General features: G+C 54.0%; 2 protein-coding genes across 4 annotated transcripts; one reads left to right on the top strand and one right to left on the bottom strand.

Moving 5' to 3' along the window:
- The first annotated feature begins 3,971 nt into the window (after positions 1-3,971).
- Positions 3,972-6,923, top strand: LOC124707131 (splicing factor U2af small subunit B). Of its 3 annotated transcripts, XM_047238791.1 has the most exons (3): positions 3,983-4,049; positions 4,942-5,511; positions 5,637-6,923. In XM_047238791.1, exon 3 carries the CDS (start codon positions 5,663-5,665, stop codon positions 6,644-6,646), a length of 984 nt encoding a protein of 327 aa, XP_047094747.1. In that variant the 5' UTR covers positions 3,983-4,049; positions 4,942-5,511; positions 5,637-5,662; the 3' UTR covers positions 6,647-6,923. The 3 variants fall into 3 exon arrangements, with proteins under 3 accessions (XP_047094748.1, XP_047094747.1, XP_047094749.1); XM_047238792.1 differs by lacking the exon at positions 4,942-5,511 and having other exon boundaries at positions 3,972-4,049; XM_047238793.1 differs by lacking the exon at positions 3,983-4,049 and having other exon boundaries at positions 4,145-5,027.
- A 759-nt stretch (positions 6,924-7,682) lies between these two features.
- On the bottom strand, positions 7,683-9,601 carry LOC124649582 (disease resistance protein RGA2-like). The gene has a single exon (XM_047189184.1). It carries the CDS (start codon positions 9,406-9,408, stop codon positions 7,933-7,935), a length of 1,476 nt encoding a protein of 491 aa, XP_047045140.1. The 5' UTR covers positions 9,409-9,601; the 3' UTR covers positions 7,683-7,932.
- Between the last annotated feature and the right edge of the window lie 6,663 nt (positions 9,602-16,264).

The following is a 16,264-nucleotide window of genomic DNA, read 5'->3' as shown; positions in this document are numbered from 1 at the left end:
TGCTTCAGATTTCCGGGTAGCTTGAGGGAGCTCCTTGGCTTTGGTTCTTCTCGAATCATTCTGCCAAAGCACTTCGGACCAATGTAGTCAGTTCTGTACTCGTTGAGGCGGTCCCGCGCGTCGCGCGAGCCGTGGCGTGGAGATTTTGAGCGAGAGCGAGATCTTCGGCCGCCGCCTCCGCCTCCACCTCCGCCACCACCGCTAGGTGGAGGTGAGGAGACCTGCGAGGTGGTCGGTCCGCTTTCTTGCTTCCGGCTTCGATTCTCCTCGCCCCTCTCGGTGCTGACTCCGGCTCCTATGGCTGCCTTCGCCGTGGCGTTGGCTGCCTTGGTCGTGCCGGCGGGGCTCCGGGTTATGGCTTCGGCGAGGCTCTGGGTCGCGCTCCTCATTCCGACTCCTCCTGGGCTCCGGCTCCTGAGGGATGTTCTGGTTCCGGCGCGGTTCCGGCGAGCGCTCCCTGTTTTCGTTTCTTGGCAGCACGTTGTTGCGGATAACGATTCCACCATGCCCCTGGGGCCTGGTGTTTCCGGCTGGACTACGGCGGCGAGGGGGTCGCGGGTAACCATTAGGCGGAGGAGAGGGGTTCCGGTACTTCTCACGTCCAGAGTACATTGCATCCTTTCCCTTTCTTGGATCTGACGGTGGCGTCTTTGACGGTACGGGGATAGGATTTGGGTGTTCCCTGACTTTCCTTCCGCGTTCCGAGGATCCGGTGCGTGATTCATCATCAGGGTGGCGATTGACACGGGCGTCCTTCGCGCGGTAGATACACATTGATCCGGATTGGATTCCAACCTGCGCGAAGTGTCGGCCTTGCTCGTCGCTTCACTCGCTGAAGCAACGAGCGTGCGAACGAGTTCGATGTCAATCTCCTCGTTCTTCTTCTTTAAGATCTCAGCAGCCTTCTTCATATTGTCCTTTGGAGTTGCGAGCGGCTGCCGTACCGTGGGGGTGGCGAAGGTAATCCTGCGGGGAGGGATGGCTTCACGCCCGATCCTAGCTTCCTCCTCTTCGACGAACTTTACCTTGGCCTCCCGGTGCTTCTCAAGCTCCCCGACCTTTGCAAGAGATTCATCGACCTCGCGGTCCTTCTTCTTGAAGTGTTCCACGAAGTTGGCCGCTTCGTCCTCTCGTCCAAGCATCGCAGCTGCGGTATTTGCGAACTTTTTGGCGGTAGCTAGCATCTCCTGTCTTGTTGCTTCTAGAGCTTCCGGATCTGCGGCATCATCGGGGGTTATTGGTTTATTGAGGACACCGGACTTTGCGACCAGGTCCATGCGTGCTTGTTCGACCAGCTCTTCCGGAGACAGGACATCCTCGGGGGACGGATCCGATCTAGCGGAGATCCGACATTGGACGGTCCGGGGTCGGAGGCGGTGTTTTCGTCTTCACCTTCCTGCTCTTCCGGCGGTGCCACGGTTGCGAGGACCCGCTTAGGTAAGGCGGAATCGACCTCGGGCTGATCGTCGCGGCCGTACTCCTCAAGCTTTCGGACGAAGTCATCGGATTCCATGGACGCGGTATCACCGGAGATTGGGCTCAGGTTGCCCAAGATCGACTCTTCACCCGGAGCTTTGCTTTCTCCGACAGGCTGAGCCTGACCCGGATCTGCGACGTTTTCCGGTGCCTCTTCCTGCTCAGGACCAGCTCCGACTGCTTGAGGGGCGGTTCCGGCGGTATGGGCCAAGAAGTGTACGAAGTGACACCTTTGCTTCTCTAACACACGGGAAACCCGGGCGGATCCGCATTGGTCTTCCACCTTTGTTTCCTGCTCGGGGGCGGATTGGGTGGGCTTTGATTTTTCCGGATCTAAGGCGGAATCCTCACTAGGAAGTTCCGGCGTCTCGGATCGGATCTTCGCGACTGCGTCCTCGCTCGGCGGCGGTCGCGTCAGCGCTACTTACCAGTGGGTTTCCATCGGAATCGACGGTTTCCCCGATGAAGATGTGTATGCCGCCAACTGGGACGATGGAGAGCTTGATGGGGTCGGTTTTAGCCGGAATCCAGCACTCATCCGGAGGGACGATCGGCAGATTTCCGGCGTAGAGGACTCGCCCCACGGCGATGGTGTCGTCGTAGCTTCCCATGGCGGAACCCTCCCGGTTCCGGCCTCCGGACGCCACGAGCCCCACGGTGGGCGCCAACCGTCGTTGCCTAATCGACGGTACCTCGGAGGAGGGATCCTCACGAGGGGAGAAGAAGTAGGGGCCATAGGGCGGAGTGCACACGGGACGGTGGTACGCGAGTTACCCGGCTTCGGAACACCCGCACGATGACGGGGCCTACTGCCGCTTGTCCGGAATTATCCGGGCGCTTTCGCGTTGTTACAATGAGTTGTGGTTGTGCCTCTAGGGCTCCCGGGATCCGGCTTATAAAGGCGCACGGATCTAGGGTTTACATGGAGAGTCCTAGCCGGATTACGGACAGCCCTAACTACGGTACAATATCTTGCCGTGCACGTCACGGATCCGTCTTCCATATACGTCGTATCGGATCCGGGTTCCTCATGGGCCTCCATGGATCCGGGTTACTTCTATGTCGGTACGGATCCGGCCCGCCGATCCTGGGCTGGACTTCTCCCTTCATGATCAACAGCAACTGGGCCGCCCGATGGGCCACATGCCTCATCACCGTCTGTGGGCCACCCGGGCTTGCCGGATCTAGGCACTGTCGATGGTACACCTATGAAGTATACCCACAACAGTTAGGGCCTGCGCCGAACCGTTGGCAGGCGACCGAGCCATCCCTGAAAGAGACCAACCAATAACCTGCTTCGGCGTCACTGCCGTATAGGTCGGCAACTCACGAAATGGGTCGGTGGTGAGCCCGACATTGCTGGTTCGCTCACCGGTATGGCACAAATACTCCAAACTACAGTTTTCTCAAAAGAACTAAACTCACGCAATGTTCCCGAACTCCGATTAAGATGAAACTAATTTTGTTGTACAGTTAATGACAAGTAAAATCCAAACAAAAAACCTCCAAACCCGGAAACGAAATAGAAAATGCATACGAACTATGTTTTCGATGAACTTGAACTTGTTAAAAAACTAGGAATAAGCTCAAGATCTCGCAAACAGAAACACCAGGAAGAAACAAGAATAAGGGATGCAAAATGTGCAAATGATTAAGCTCCCTAAGGCGGTGTGATCAATTTAGCCAACCAAAAGCCACTCTTGATAGTGCTACCTATCCTATAACCCGGTCTTCCAACATCCATCTTGAGACTGGTAAAAGGAAAACCTAGCAAGATCATATCTTTACTTTGTGCATCCCATTTTACTTTAATGAATTCAAGCGGAATGCTTTACTTGATCATTGTTGCTTTGTGAAGACTCATAATTTATTTTCCCATACACCGCTATGAGATAGCTTCATTAAGGTACATCTTCACGTGTTCATTATTACCAAATGGACGGCCAACTTTAAGTATGATCTTCTCGATATGCGCATCTTGAACTTGCCCTTCTCAAACTTAATAACGATCATCACTTGATTTATCATCTTCTCATGAGCTATATAAAATCTTTACTTTTGATGCATATCCATAAAAAAAATACCTAGCCCACGTACAGAACACAACGTGGAAGCGGCGATGTGTTTCTAGGTGGCGGAGCTTGTCTGGTCCATGCTTGATGACTTGAAACCGTTAACCAAAATTGTTTCGGTTTTACGACCTCGTACTACTTTCTAGAAGGCTCCTTAAATTAAATATTATTCCCGTGACCCTAGTTTTTTCTTGCGGCATACTCAACTTTGTTTTCCATCGACACGGAGTAAGTTTCCTTAACCGACTCAAGTACCGCATCCATATCGAGTCCAAGAATAGACAAATTCACCAGCTAATCCCAGCCATCGGCACACAATCGACGGCCCAAAACCACCCACACGCCCGGCCTCCCGTGCCCTTCCACCAGGCTATATCTACGCGTGCCCTCCCCCTCCTCCGATCCCTCTCTCCACCCCAACGCGCCGCCTGAACCAGGTCCGCGCACGCCCGCCAGCCCGCAGGATCGATCGTCGACGCGCCGCGGTTCTTCCCTCCCGAGGTGCGTGCCCGCCCGCCCTTCCGCCCGAACCCTAGGTTGCTATCAGCCACCGATCTATGTTTCGTGGTGGATTTCCTGCGTGGTCGGTTTCGGTGATTTGTGCCCGATAGATGTCGTCGGATGCGGTTAGATGTTTTAGTTTTCCTGGAAATAGAGTAGATCGCTTGTCTTACAGATTGGGGAGTTCGCGCCGGGATTGTGTTGAGATTAGGTGTTAGGGGATTGAATCTAGGGTTGTGCGAACTATGTGCTAGGGATTATGTTGAGATTAGGTGTTAGGGATTATGTACCCCGATTTTTTTTGTTGGCTCAGGATTTTATGTTGGGATGAATCTAGGGCTCTCCAAACACTGGTGGAATTCTATTGATATTAACTATTAGGGGAATCGAATTTATGGCTTAGCAGTTGGTGCTGAAATTTTGTCAGTTTAACTAATAGTGGAGTTGAATCTACGCTTCTCAAAGTTCCATGTTGAAATTCTGTTGATGCCAACTAACAGGGAAATTCAATTTATGGTTAAGAACTAGATGCTTAAAACTTGTCTGGGTTTTGAAGCTATGCTGTTGTTTTTACCAAATTAAGCCCCATCTCAGCTATTGCTGGCTGTCGAGTGCACTTTGTTGAATCGTTTTGGTGTGGGGATGATAGCAGAGTTTGTTTGTCGGAACACCTGGGCGGTTCTTAGGCCAGACCTATACCAATAGCCTCCATTTCGAGCAAGTTGGGAATTATGATTTAGACACGTTTTACTGGATTACAAGAGGTTTTTTCAACATATATGTATCAGTCTAAATTATCTGTCCATCTATGCCGATCCTTTTTGTATTTATTTCTTGTTTGTTTTGGGTTTTTCTTTTCAATCAAAGATTAATGGTCTAAAACGGTGTGCAGATTAGGTTTTAAAACGGATCAAATAATAATCTTTGTCGGACGGATATAACAAGGCCTACCACCCCAGGAGTGCCCTCGTGCAACAGGCAAAAAGTTCTTTCTTTTTGTTCTATGTTGTTTGGTCTCTTTTTGCAGTTGCAGGGGGAGAAACACTAACATTCTAGTTGCAGAAACACATTCATCTCTTTCCTTCTGGCTTTAACCGATTTGAACGGTGTGCAGATGTAGGTTAAAAACTGATCACTATAGGAGCAAGATCTTGTCCTGATGTAGTAGATAGTGGTTCTTTTGGCCTTCTTTCTATTCAGCTTGTTCTCTTAATATTAACACTTTTGAGTAAGTGTGCAGATTAGGTTAAAAAGGAACTGCGATTAGGGTTTTCGAACAAGAGCTTGAGCTTTATAATGTTCCAATCACACAGTGAGTGTTACAGGGGTAAATTCACAGGAATTGTACATGTTGGTGATATTAAAAGATATACATAGGTCTTGTGAACCTGGTTTGGTTTAATCCTATATATCCCCTTCCATATTTTGTCTTCTGTAATGCACTATGACGACCTTAATCAAGGTATTCCAGTATTCCTTGCTCCCTGTTTTTGCCGAGAATCCAATCATGTTTATGTCAGCACATGGTTTCCTGTGATTTTGATAATGATTATTGATGTTGCTGCTTCTTATTTTGTTCTTGTACAGGTGCCACCTGAAGTGCTCTCAAAACCATGGCGGAGCACTTGGCTTCAATATTTGGCACTGAGAAGGACAGGGTCAACTGCCCCTTTTACTTCAAGATTGGAGCTTGCCGTCATGGGGATCGTTGCTCCCGTCTGCACAACAGGCCAACCACATCACCAACTATTGTGCTTGCTAACATGTATCAGCGACCTGATATGATCACCCCTGGAGTTGATGCCCAAGGCCAGGCTATTGCTCCTGAGAAGATGCAGGAGCACTTTGAGGACTTCTATGAGGACATCTATGAGGAGCTGAGCAAGTTTGGTGAGGTTGAGACCCTGAATGTATGTGACAACCTTGCTGACCATATGATTGGCAATGTCTATGTCCAGTTCAGGGAGGAAGAGCAGGCAGTGGCTGCTCACAACGCCCTTCAGGGCCGTTTTTACTCTGGCCGCCCTATTATTGTGGAGTACTCCCCTGTGACAGACTTCCGTGAGGCCACCTGTAGGCAGTATGAGGAGAACAGCTGCAACCGTGGTGGCTACTGTAATTTCATGCACGTGAAGCAGATTGGCAGAGAGCTCAGGAGGAAGCTGTATGGGGGGCGTTCCAGGAGGAGCCACGGGAGAAGCCGCAGCCCAAGCCCACAGAACAGGAGAGACAACCGTGATCGCGGTGGTGACTTCCGCCGTGATGGTCGTGATGGTGGTGGCTACCGTGGAGGTGGTGGTGATGGTGGTTACCGTGGAGGTGGTGGTGATGGTGGCTACCGTGGAGGTGGTGGTGATGGCGGCTACCGTGGTGGCGATGGCGGTTACCGTGGTGGAGATGGTGGCTACCGTGGCGGTGGCGGTGGTGGGAGGAGGGGTGGAGGTGGAGGTGGCAGGTATGACAGGCACGATGGTGGAGACAGGCGCAGGTATGGTGGCAGCCCACCGAGGCGTGGAAGGAGCCCTGTCAGGGAAAACAGTGAGGAGCGGAGGGCGAAGATTGAGCAGTGGAACCGTGAGCGGGAGGAGAAGAAGTGATCTCTATCTATGCCCAAGAGTTTCTGGGCATGCATTGCCTCCAAGCATTTGCTAAATCAGTTTGTTTGCTGTTATAGTTTGTTCTTTAGTCGTCTGTTCGTTTGCTGTTATAGTCGAAGTTGAACTTCCGTGAGTCGATAGCCTTGTTGAGTAACCTGTTGAGCGCAGGATTTATACTGTTTTTGCTTCATGAGACATGTAAACCGTCATTTGTTTCTCAATATTTGTCGTTGGATCTGTTATCAGATTTAGTTAATAGAGTTGTGTTTTACCGCTATTGGTTTGATCTCCATATTTAGTCGGCCATCTTCAGTGTTTTTGCAAGGAGATCATCCTACGTTGAATATATATACCCTGTGCCAGGCATGTGTAGTACACTATTTTTGAGTAAAAGTCCTCGATCAAGCAACTTGATCAAGACATACATCCTATGATCCCAAGATGGTCCACTACAAAAGTCAGCTGAAAGCTAAGACAAGTGCACTTTGAGTTTCAGAAAATGGAGATTCTACTAGTCTTTGTTGACCCATCAGACGAAGCTGGCATAATGTTTCCCCGTTGAGATCAGCAACCAGATTACATTGTTCTTCAGTCGTTTCCGGCACCTGCACAATCTAGCAGTTATGTTTGCACGCTGTGTTCTTTCGACTGTTGTTTCATGTTTGTTAGCTCAAAATATCCGTGTAAATTTTCAGGTACTGGCCTTTGTATCAGCGAATGGAGGTGCCCTGAACTCCCCAGACTGTCACGAGTGCAGTTGTCTGCTACAACACACTTGTGTTTTGTGGGGATACATGACACTTAACCAGCATCATGGCTGAGAAGCGCCAAACTGTGCGAGAAGATCTGCAGAGGTTGCACCAGCTGTTTAGGAGATCGGCGCGACGTTGAGGACGCCCTAACTCCAACTGAGCGGTATCATCGTTCATGTAAAGGAAACATGCTTGTCAAGTGGTTGAAAATTATGCTAGATAATAGGAAGATGTATCAGCTCTGTCCCAAGAGTCAAAATAGTCTGTAGAAATATTAGCTAGATACGCAGTATTTGTTTATTGAGATGAAGAGTGTACTTACAAACACAATCAGCACTTGAGCCTTACACGATTTTGCTACTGGGTTCCAAATACCCAACAAGTGGTCAAGAAAGGAAGAAACACAACAACTTAAATCAACCACTAACACTGAGATAAACAAGATAGGAAGTCTTGCCTACGTACCGATCTGTCGAGCCATGACCAGTAGACAAGAAGAGAACCACCAGTAACTTTAAGCAATGTCACCATACTCTATGCTGTGAGGGTGAGACCACTCTCACGCCGGACAAACTGGCAATTAGCTGTGTAGATGTAGTATGGTGGTATGCGAGACTTCCATGACAAGACCTCAAATTTCCCCTGTGGCATAGTGCTCCAGGTCCCTGACAGCAGATCCACTGCTGTTATCTTCGGATCCTCGCCGTGAGAAGCAGGCCTTTTTTGGTAGTCACCACATATAAAGAACTTAATAACCTCAGAACCTTGCCAAGTTTTGGCCATGCTCCAAACATACCGAGGCCGATCCGCAAGAGGATATTCACCTAACAAGAAGAGATTCTTCTTCCTGTGCTCCGTAAGGTGTCTGAGAACTCTGCACCAGAGGCGAGCACTGAGATTTGCTTTCAGTAAGCTGGCAACAATATATGCGAACATGAAAGATCCACACATTTCACAGGCTATCTCCATGGCTATGGACGTTAACTTTGGGTGCTCCTCTGGATCTGTGCTGCCAAACACGAGCATCCTGAAGAAATACCAGTAAGCTTCTTTAGACAAATAATTTAGCCTGAGGGCTTTTGTTGTTCCAAAACTGACTGTCTTCTCTGACCGGCTAGTAATTATGATTTTGCCCCCACGTGTCATGCATCTTTCAGCAGACTGCAGCAACCTCTTCCATGCCACTCTATGCACGTCCCCTAAGAGCTCAATGATGAGCAACGACCTTTCTCCATTCAAGGCAACATTTTGATGCTTGATCACACAATTATCTCTAAAAGTTGTCACTGCTTCATCTTTTAGGTCGTTTTCGATGTAGAGCAAGATCAAGGAGAAGTGATTGCGCACACGGTCATCGTAGCAGACATGTTCCACAAGAGTACTCTTCCCAACAAGTGAAGGACCAACAATTGGAAGGACACCAATTTTTTCATTCCCTGGAGGCTCATCGTGCAGCAAGAAGCTGATGGCTAGTTCCCTCTCCATTTGGCGGCCGAACATGTACTTGTCAAAAAATAAGTATGCCCCATAAGGTTGTCGATATATGCGAGGGTAGCTCATCAGAAATATAGCGAACTCCTTCATATCAGCAACCATGTTCTCCAGGACAAGAATAACCTGCTTTAACTCCTTACTGCTATCTCTACCAATTATCATGCTCTCAATTTGACTATTGCTAGAAAGGAGGCGTAAGCGCTTAGCCCGATTAAATTTGGATTTAGCAAAACTCACCTCCTTGTCCTCCATTTTCTTCCCTCTGCACCTGAAGGCGTCGAGAAGGAAGTACCCTCTGAACATATGCTCTTTCACGGCGCTAATCTGACGGATCATCCCTCGGTTTGTAACGCACCGCCCTTGGGCCTCCTCGACGACTGCAGATATCCTCATAAGCAGTTGGTGCAGCCTCTGCAGGTCCTCCTCAGTGGTTTTCTGCTCGCGGCACTTCCCGAACATGATGGATATGGCTCTGCTGATAATATCACCAACAACTGCAGAGATAAGGGCCTCCATCGTCACCTGGAACAAGAACCCCTCCAGGCTTCTCACTACCAAGGTGGTGCTCTCAGCTTGAAGGAGTTAGGCAGTTACTGATTAGGTGACCTTGAACTGCCAGCTGAAAGCTTAAGAAGACAACTATGCCACGTGTTTCAGAAAATGGGGATTCTCCTAGTCATTGTTGACCCAGCCAACGAATGTGACATATTGTTGTGCCTGAAGAAAAGTACTAGTATTTGTTTTTCATTTAGAGGTCAACATTGTGGAAACTTTATGCTGCATGTACGCCACCGTTGGAGTCAACAGCCAACCAGATCACGTGTTTCTTTTGTTCTTTAAAAATGCAGTGGTTGTGTTTGCTCAGATATTTGTGTTGATTCTGACTTATGGTGCTGATCACTGTATCAGTGCATATAGTTTGCCTGAATTCCCCAGGACTGTTGTGAGTCTTTGTCGAAAAAAGGACTGTCGTGAGTGATCGATGTTGTTTGCTAATAGACTAGTACAAGACACTGTTAACAAGCATGAACTCCTCCACAGCTTCTGATGAGCTAGATGGTGCTCTGAGCTCGAAGTGGTTGGCAATTGCTGACTCGATGACTTTAAGTGGTCTGTGGAAAGTTAAAGCTGAAAGCAACTGTGTATAAGTTCCAACAAAGGCCGCACTGTTATGACCATTGTTCAAACACCAAGCGCTCTGCTCGAGTCAAGGGTATTAGTGACTGGCAGCATGAATGGTACAATCAGGTGAGGTTCTCGGTAGTACTCATTTTATGTGCCATATTTTTCGATAAAATCTTTAGAACTTCAAAATCTGTTGCCGAAGTTATCAATGAAACATTAGTTGAAGCTATCATAAATTCTTGATACCCTATTGCTATTGCATTATGCAATAGAATCTAAGATCAAAATTATTAAATAACCACAATTTTATCTTTTTTTCTTAGAGTTAGAGAACATACTTGTTGAGTAACATATTGTATAGACATAGGTCCCCGTGTTTTCTCAGGGTTGTACCTATAATTGTACATGTGTCCGCCTATATATATATGAGCAGCCGGCCCTATTGGTGCTTCGGGTCCTGCCCTAGCCGCCGCCCTTCTCTTCCCTTGGGGCGCCGCCGGCCACCCTCCCTCCAACCCTAGCCGCCGCCCCTCCTCCTCCCTAGGGCGCCGCCGGCCATCCCCACAACCACCGCTTCCGCCACCACTCCAAACCCTAGCCGCCGCCCCTCTCATCTAGGGCGCCGCCGGCCCTCACCATCGCCATGGAGCGCTTCGACTCCTCCGGCTCCGGTTTCTCCTCCGGCTCCAGCAGCAGCAACCCCTTCGCCGGCCCCTCCGTCGCCGTCATCCGCGACATTCCCATCGCCGAGCGCGTGCCGCTGAAGCTCTCCACCACCGCTGCCAACTTCTTCCCGTGGAAGACGTACTTTGGGCTGCTCTTCCGCGAGTATGATCTCCTTGATCACGTCGACGGCACCATCGATCTCCTCGCCATGCCGCACGGCCCCGAGTGGCTCGCCATCGACGCCACCATCATCCGCTGGTTCTACCAGACCGTCTCCAACGACATCTTTCGCACCGTCGTCCGTGACGGTGACTCCGCCCACACGGTCTGGGCTAAGATCACCGGCCTCTTCACCGACAACAAAATCCAGCGGGTCACCTTCCTCCAACGAAGTTCTTCGGCACCCACCGAACGACTTGTCTCTCGATGACTACGCCCTCAAGCTGGAGAGTCTCTTCGATGAGCTCCGTGACTTGGAGTTCCCGATCGATGACAAGATCATGCTCTCCACCCTGTCGGCGGGTCTCGGCGAGGATCTCAGCAACGCCGCCTCCAACCTCACGCTCCTCACCACGCCCACCTTCGAGCAGGCCGTGGCGTACCTGCGCCTCGAGGAGCGCCGTCTCAAGCACCTCCGGGCTCGGGCGGCCCACACCGCCTTCGCCGCTGGCTTCTCCCGTGGCGCCCAGACTCCCGCGCCCCGCGCCCCTGCGCCTCGCCCCATGGGTCCGCCGCCGGGTTTCCCGCCGCCGCCCGCCGCCCGGCCGGACCGGTCCATGGACCGGCCGGTCCGGTCACCCGGCCGGCCGGACCGGCCCCCGGACCGGGCACGCCGGCGCCCCGGCCGGCCAGCCCGGTCCCTGGACCGGCCAGCCGCCCCCTCCCGGCGGTAGCCGCCGTGGCCGTCGTCGCCGTGGCGGTGGCAATGGTGGCGGCAACGGTGGCGCCAATGCCGCCGCCCCCGCGCCTCGTCCCCCGCAGTACACCGCCCCTCCGCCGTGGACTGCCGGTCACAATCCGTGGACCGGGGTCGTTCACGCCTACTCCATGCCCGTGCCGCGCGCTCCCTACCCGGGCATCATGGGGCCGCGTCCAGCCTCCCACCAGGCGTTCTACGCGGCACCCCAGCCTGCCCCGGCCTACGCCGCCCCTCCGGGTGCGACCCCGTGGGATCCCGCGCTCCTGACCGCCCTCCAGAGCGCCCCCTCTGCTGGGGCGTATGGTGGCGGTGGTGACTGGTTCATGGACACCGGCGCTTCCGCGCATATGGCTGCGCATCCCGGTAACCTCTCCTTTTCCACACCCGCTTCCACTTCTTCTCGCATCATCGTTGGCAACGGTCATGCCCTTCCTATTACTCACACTGGTTCTGTCTCTTTTCCTTCCACCTCCACTCCTCTCTCTCTCCATAATGTTCTTGTTTCTCCCGACTTGATTAAAAATCTTGTTTACGTTAAGTCTTTCTGTCGTGATAACCCCGTGACTGTGGAATTTGACGCTTTTGGTTTCTCTGTCAAGGATGGTCGTACCCGGATGCTCCTCCACCGATGTGACAGCCCCGGCGATATCTACCCCGTTGGCGCGGCCTCCACCACCACCGGCCGCCCACTCGCCCTCTCCGCCGGTGTCGATCTTTGGCACGCCCGTCTTGGTCATCCTAGCTCCGCCACTCTGCGTCAAATAATGCAAGGCTTCTCCTTTACTTGTAATAAAACGGATGCCCACTCTTGTGAAGCATGTCGTCTAGGCAAACATGTTCGCCTCCCGTTTAGTTCGTCTTCCACAGTCGCGTCTTTTCCTTTCCAACTCATTCATAGTGATGTATGGACCTCGCCGGTTCCGAGTAACTCTGGTTATAATTATTATCTTGTGATTCTTGATGATTACTCGCATTTTGTATGGACTTTTCCACTTCGCCGTAAGTCAGATGTTGCGACCACCCTCACCGCCTTCTTCGCCTTCGTCTCCACTCAGTTTGGTCGCCCCATTCACGCTTTACAAACCGACAACGGCAAGGAGTTCGACAACATCACCATTCGTTCACTTCTCGCCACCCATGGCGCTGTCTTCCGCCTCACGTGTCCATACACTTCTTCACAGAATGGCCGTGCCGAACGGATGCTTCGTACCCTCAACGACTGCGTCCGCACCCTTCTGTTCCATGCCTCCATGCCCCCGCGATTCTGGCCGGATGCCCTTGCCACGGCGACTCTCCTCGTTAACATCCGCCCGTGTCGTGTGCGTTGGTCCTACACGCCGCATCATCTCCTTTACGGTGCGCCGCCCACCTATGATGATCTCCGCATCTTCGGCTGCCGGTGTTATCCTAACACTGCTGCCACAGCCGCGCATAAGCTTGCGCCGCGCTCCCTCCCTTGTGTGTTTCTCGGCTACCCCGCCAATACAACCCGGTCTCCCATCGTGTCCTCACTTCCCGGCATGTGTACTTTGACGAGTTGGTTTTTCCGTTTCAGCAGGGACTCATGGCGACTCCTCCGACGACGCCCCCGGCGCCCGCTGGCCCTCCTGCGGCCGCGCGCCGACGACTGACCACGGCGGCCCCCCCGGCACCGGCCCCTCCTGGTCCCTCGGTGTCCCCGTCGTCCGCGGCGGCCGCGCGCGCCCCGTCGCCCGCACCCGCGACGCCCGCGGCGCCCCGACGCCCGCGACGCCCGTGTCGCCCGAGGCGCCATCGCCCGCGGCGTCCCCTTCGACCGCACCCGCGACGTCCGAGGCGTCCCCGGCGCCCGCGTCGCCCGCGTCGCCCGGGGCGCCATCGCCCGCGGCGGCCGCCTCCTCGTTGTCTGCCTCCCCACCCGTCGCTGCGGTTCCTGAGCCAATGCTCACCCGCGCCCGCGCAGGCGTGCGGCGGCCGTCTACACGCTACCCCGCCGACCAGTATGTCTGCGCGGCGTCTCCGTCTTCTGCGTCTGCCTTCTGGGCCAGCGGCAACAGCATATTGCCGCACGATGGCGGCGCCCCCTTCACCAGCCGACCCGGCCATGCGCCCGGTCAGACCGGACCGTGGGCCGGCCAGTCCGGTCACCCGGCCGGCCAGACCGGCCCCTGGACTGGGCACGCTGGCGCCCCGGCCGGCCAGACCGGCCCCTGGACTGGGTACGCTGGCGCCCCGGCCGGCCAGACCGGCCCCTGGACTGGGCACGCTGGCGCCCCGGCCGGCCAGACCGGTCCGACCGGCTCTGCCACCAGCCCGGCGACCGCCCCTTCGCCGGTGCCCACCTCGGCTCGCGCTGCCTTGCGCGACCCGCATTGGCGCGCCGCCATGCGGGAGGAGTACGACGCGGCTGCAGCGCAATAGGACCCGGGAGCTCGTTCCCCGGCCCCTCGCGCCAACGTCATCTCCGGCAAATGGGTCTTCAAGCACAAGCTCGGCTCCGACGGTACTCTCGAGCGCTACAAGGCGCGGCCGGGTGGTGCGCGGGTTTCGGCAGCGCGCCGGCGTCGACTTCACGGATACGTTTGCCCCGGTTGTCAAACCGGGCACGATCCGCACGGTGCTGCACCTCGCCGCGTCTCGTGCGTGGCCCGTGCATCGGATGGACGTCTCCAACGCCTTCCTTCATGGCCATCTGCGAGGAACAGGTGTACCTGTCGGCAACCCATCGGCTTCGTCGACACCGAGCGCCCCGATGACGTGTGCTTGCTCTCTCGGTCCCTGTATGGATCGAAGCGGCGCCCCGCGCCCGGTACCGGCGCATCGCCGGCTTCCTGCATCGGTTGGGCTTCCGCTCCACGCGCTCCGATGCGTCCCTGTTTGTCTACCGGACCGGCAACGACATGGCATACCTGCTGCTGTACGTCGACGACATCATCCTGACGGCTTCCACTGCTGGTCTTCTTCGACAGCTCACCGACCGCCTTCGCGCTGAGTTCGCGTTGAAGGATCTTGGCCCGCTTCACTACTTCCTCGGTGTCGTTGCCTAATCGACGGTACCTCGGATGAGGGATCCTCACGAGGGGGAGAAGATGTAGGGGCCATAGGGCGGAGTGCACACGGGACGGTGGTACGCGAGTTACCCAGCTTCGGAACACCTGCACGATGACAGGGCCTACTGCTGCTTGTCCGGAATTATGCGGGCGCTTTCGCGTTGTTACAATGAGTTGTGGTTGTGCCTCTAGGGCTCCCGGGATCCGGCTTATAAAGGCGCACGGATCTAGGGTTTACATGGAGAGTCCTAGCCGGATTACAGATAGACTAACTACGGTACAATATCTTGCCGTGCACGTCACGGATCCGCCTTCCATACACGTCGTCCTGGATCCGGGTTCCTCATGGGCCTCCATGGATCCGGGTCACTCCTATGTCGGTGCGGATCCGGCCTGCTGATCCTGGGCTGGACTTCTTCCTTCATGATCAACGACAAGCTGGGCCGCCCGATGGGCCACATGCCTCATCACCGTCCGTGGGCCACCCGGGCTTGCCGGATCTAGGCATTGTCGATGGTACACCTATGAAGTATACCCACAACGGTAGCCCCCGAGTTCTCCGAGTTTCGCTGCGGTTTCCGCCTTGCTAGTTCATTATAATCTCCGGCAAACGGTGGTAACGCGGAGAAACTTGAAGAGCTCCAACTTTGCATTTTCTTCTTTTTTCCAACTTATAGCCGGAAAATGCTCCCACCCCGCGGGACTTCATCCATCGACGTTAAAAAGAACATCTCCGGGTTACTCCCTGCTCGAATGAGAGACAACTTATCTTCACGCAGTTACCGGAATCTTAAAAAGACTCAAACGGTTCCGCCAATTCAGGCGCCATCTTTACGCGATTCGCGCGGTAACTTATCTCTAGCCATTTTTACTGCTAGGGTTTGGGACACGTGTCACGCATCCAACGGCGCGACGCTTGCGTTCCGACCACAGGATGCGGAACACGAATCTCATTCCCTCGGCCTATAAATACCAGCCGTCGACCCCTTTACCCCTCATTCACCCCCTCCTCTCCTCTCTGCCGAGCGCCGCCGAGAGCTTCTCCGCCGCCGTGCCGGAACCCGCCGGAGAACCACCGGAGCATCACCGGAGCGCACCCGCCACCGCGGTGTTCTTCGTGTTCATAACTCCGACGAGCTACCGCAACTCCGGCCACCGCACGCCATTACGGTAAACTTCGAACTCAACTTTCGCACCGCAGTTGGTAGGGATGAACTTGGGGAAGACGAAGTGGGATCCGACTAAGGAAAGTTTCCGCCAACCTTTTTCTTCAGATGTCTTCAACGACTCCGCCTCCGAGCTCGGAACCGATCATGGCGACGCCAATCTCCTCCGCCCCTCCTCCCTTTGTTCCCATCGAGCTGGATCCTTCAAAGGATTCCGGCAAAGAAGGCTGAGGGACCTCCGCTCACCGGAGAAAACCTCCGAGGCGGGCCGGACGGAGCGGCGGGCGGAAGAGGCTGCCAAGAAATCCAAAGCTCGGAAGCGCGATTCCGAAGCTAAGGGAAAATGGTGGCCTGTACCACCACCGAAACGGAATCGAAGAACCTCGAGGCGGAGGGTTTCACTGCAACCGGAAGGCTGGAGGTCGGTTCCACTAGAACCAACTCCGGCTCCTAAGGATGACGAGATG

The sequence above is a fragment of the Lolium rigidum genome, chromosome 4 (genome assembly GCF_022539505.1).
Source record: "Lolium rigidum isolate FL_2022 chromosome 4, APGP_CSIRO_Lrig_0.1, whole genome shotgun sequence".
Taxonomy (NCBI): Eukaryota; Viridiplantae; Streptophyta; class Magnoliopsida; order Poales; family Poaceae; genus Lolium; species Lolium rigidum.
The sequence above is the reverse complement of the archived record's forward strand: the minus strand, read 5'-3'. Positions and strand labels throughout refer to the sequence as shown.

Excerpts from the sequence above, each read along its gene's own strand:
- LOC124707131 (XM_047238792.1), top strand. The coding sequence starts at position 5,663 with ATGGCGGAGCACTTGGCTTCAATATTTGGCACTGAGAAGGACAGGGTC.
- LOC124649582 (XM_047189184.1), bottom strand. The coding sequence starts at position 9,408 with ATGGAGGCCCTTATCTCTGCAGTTGTTGGTGATATTATCAGCAGAGCC.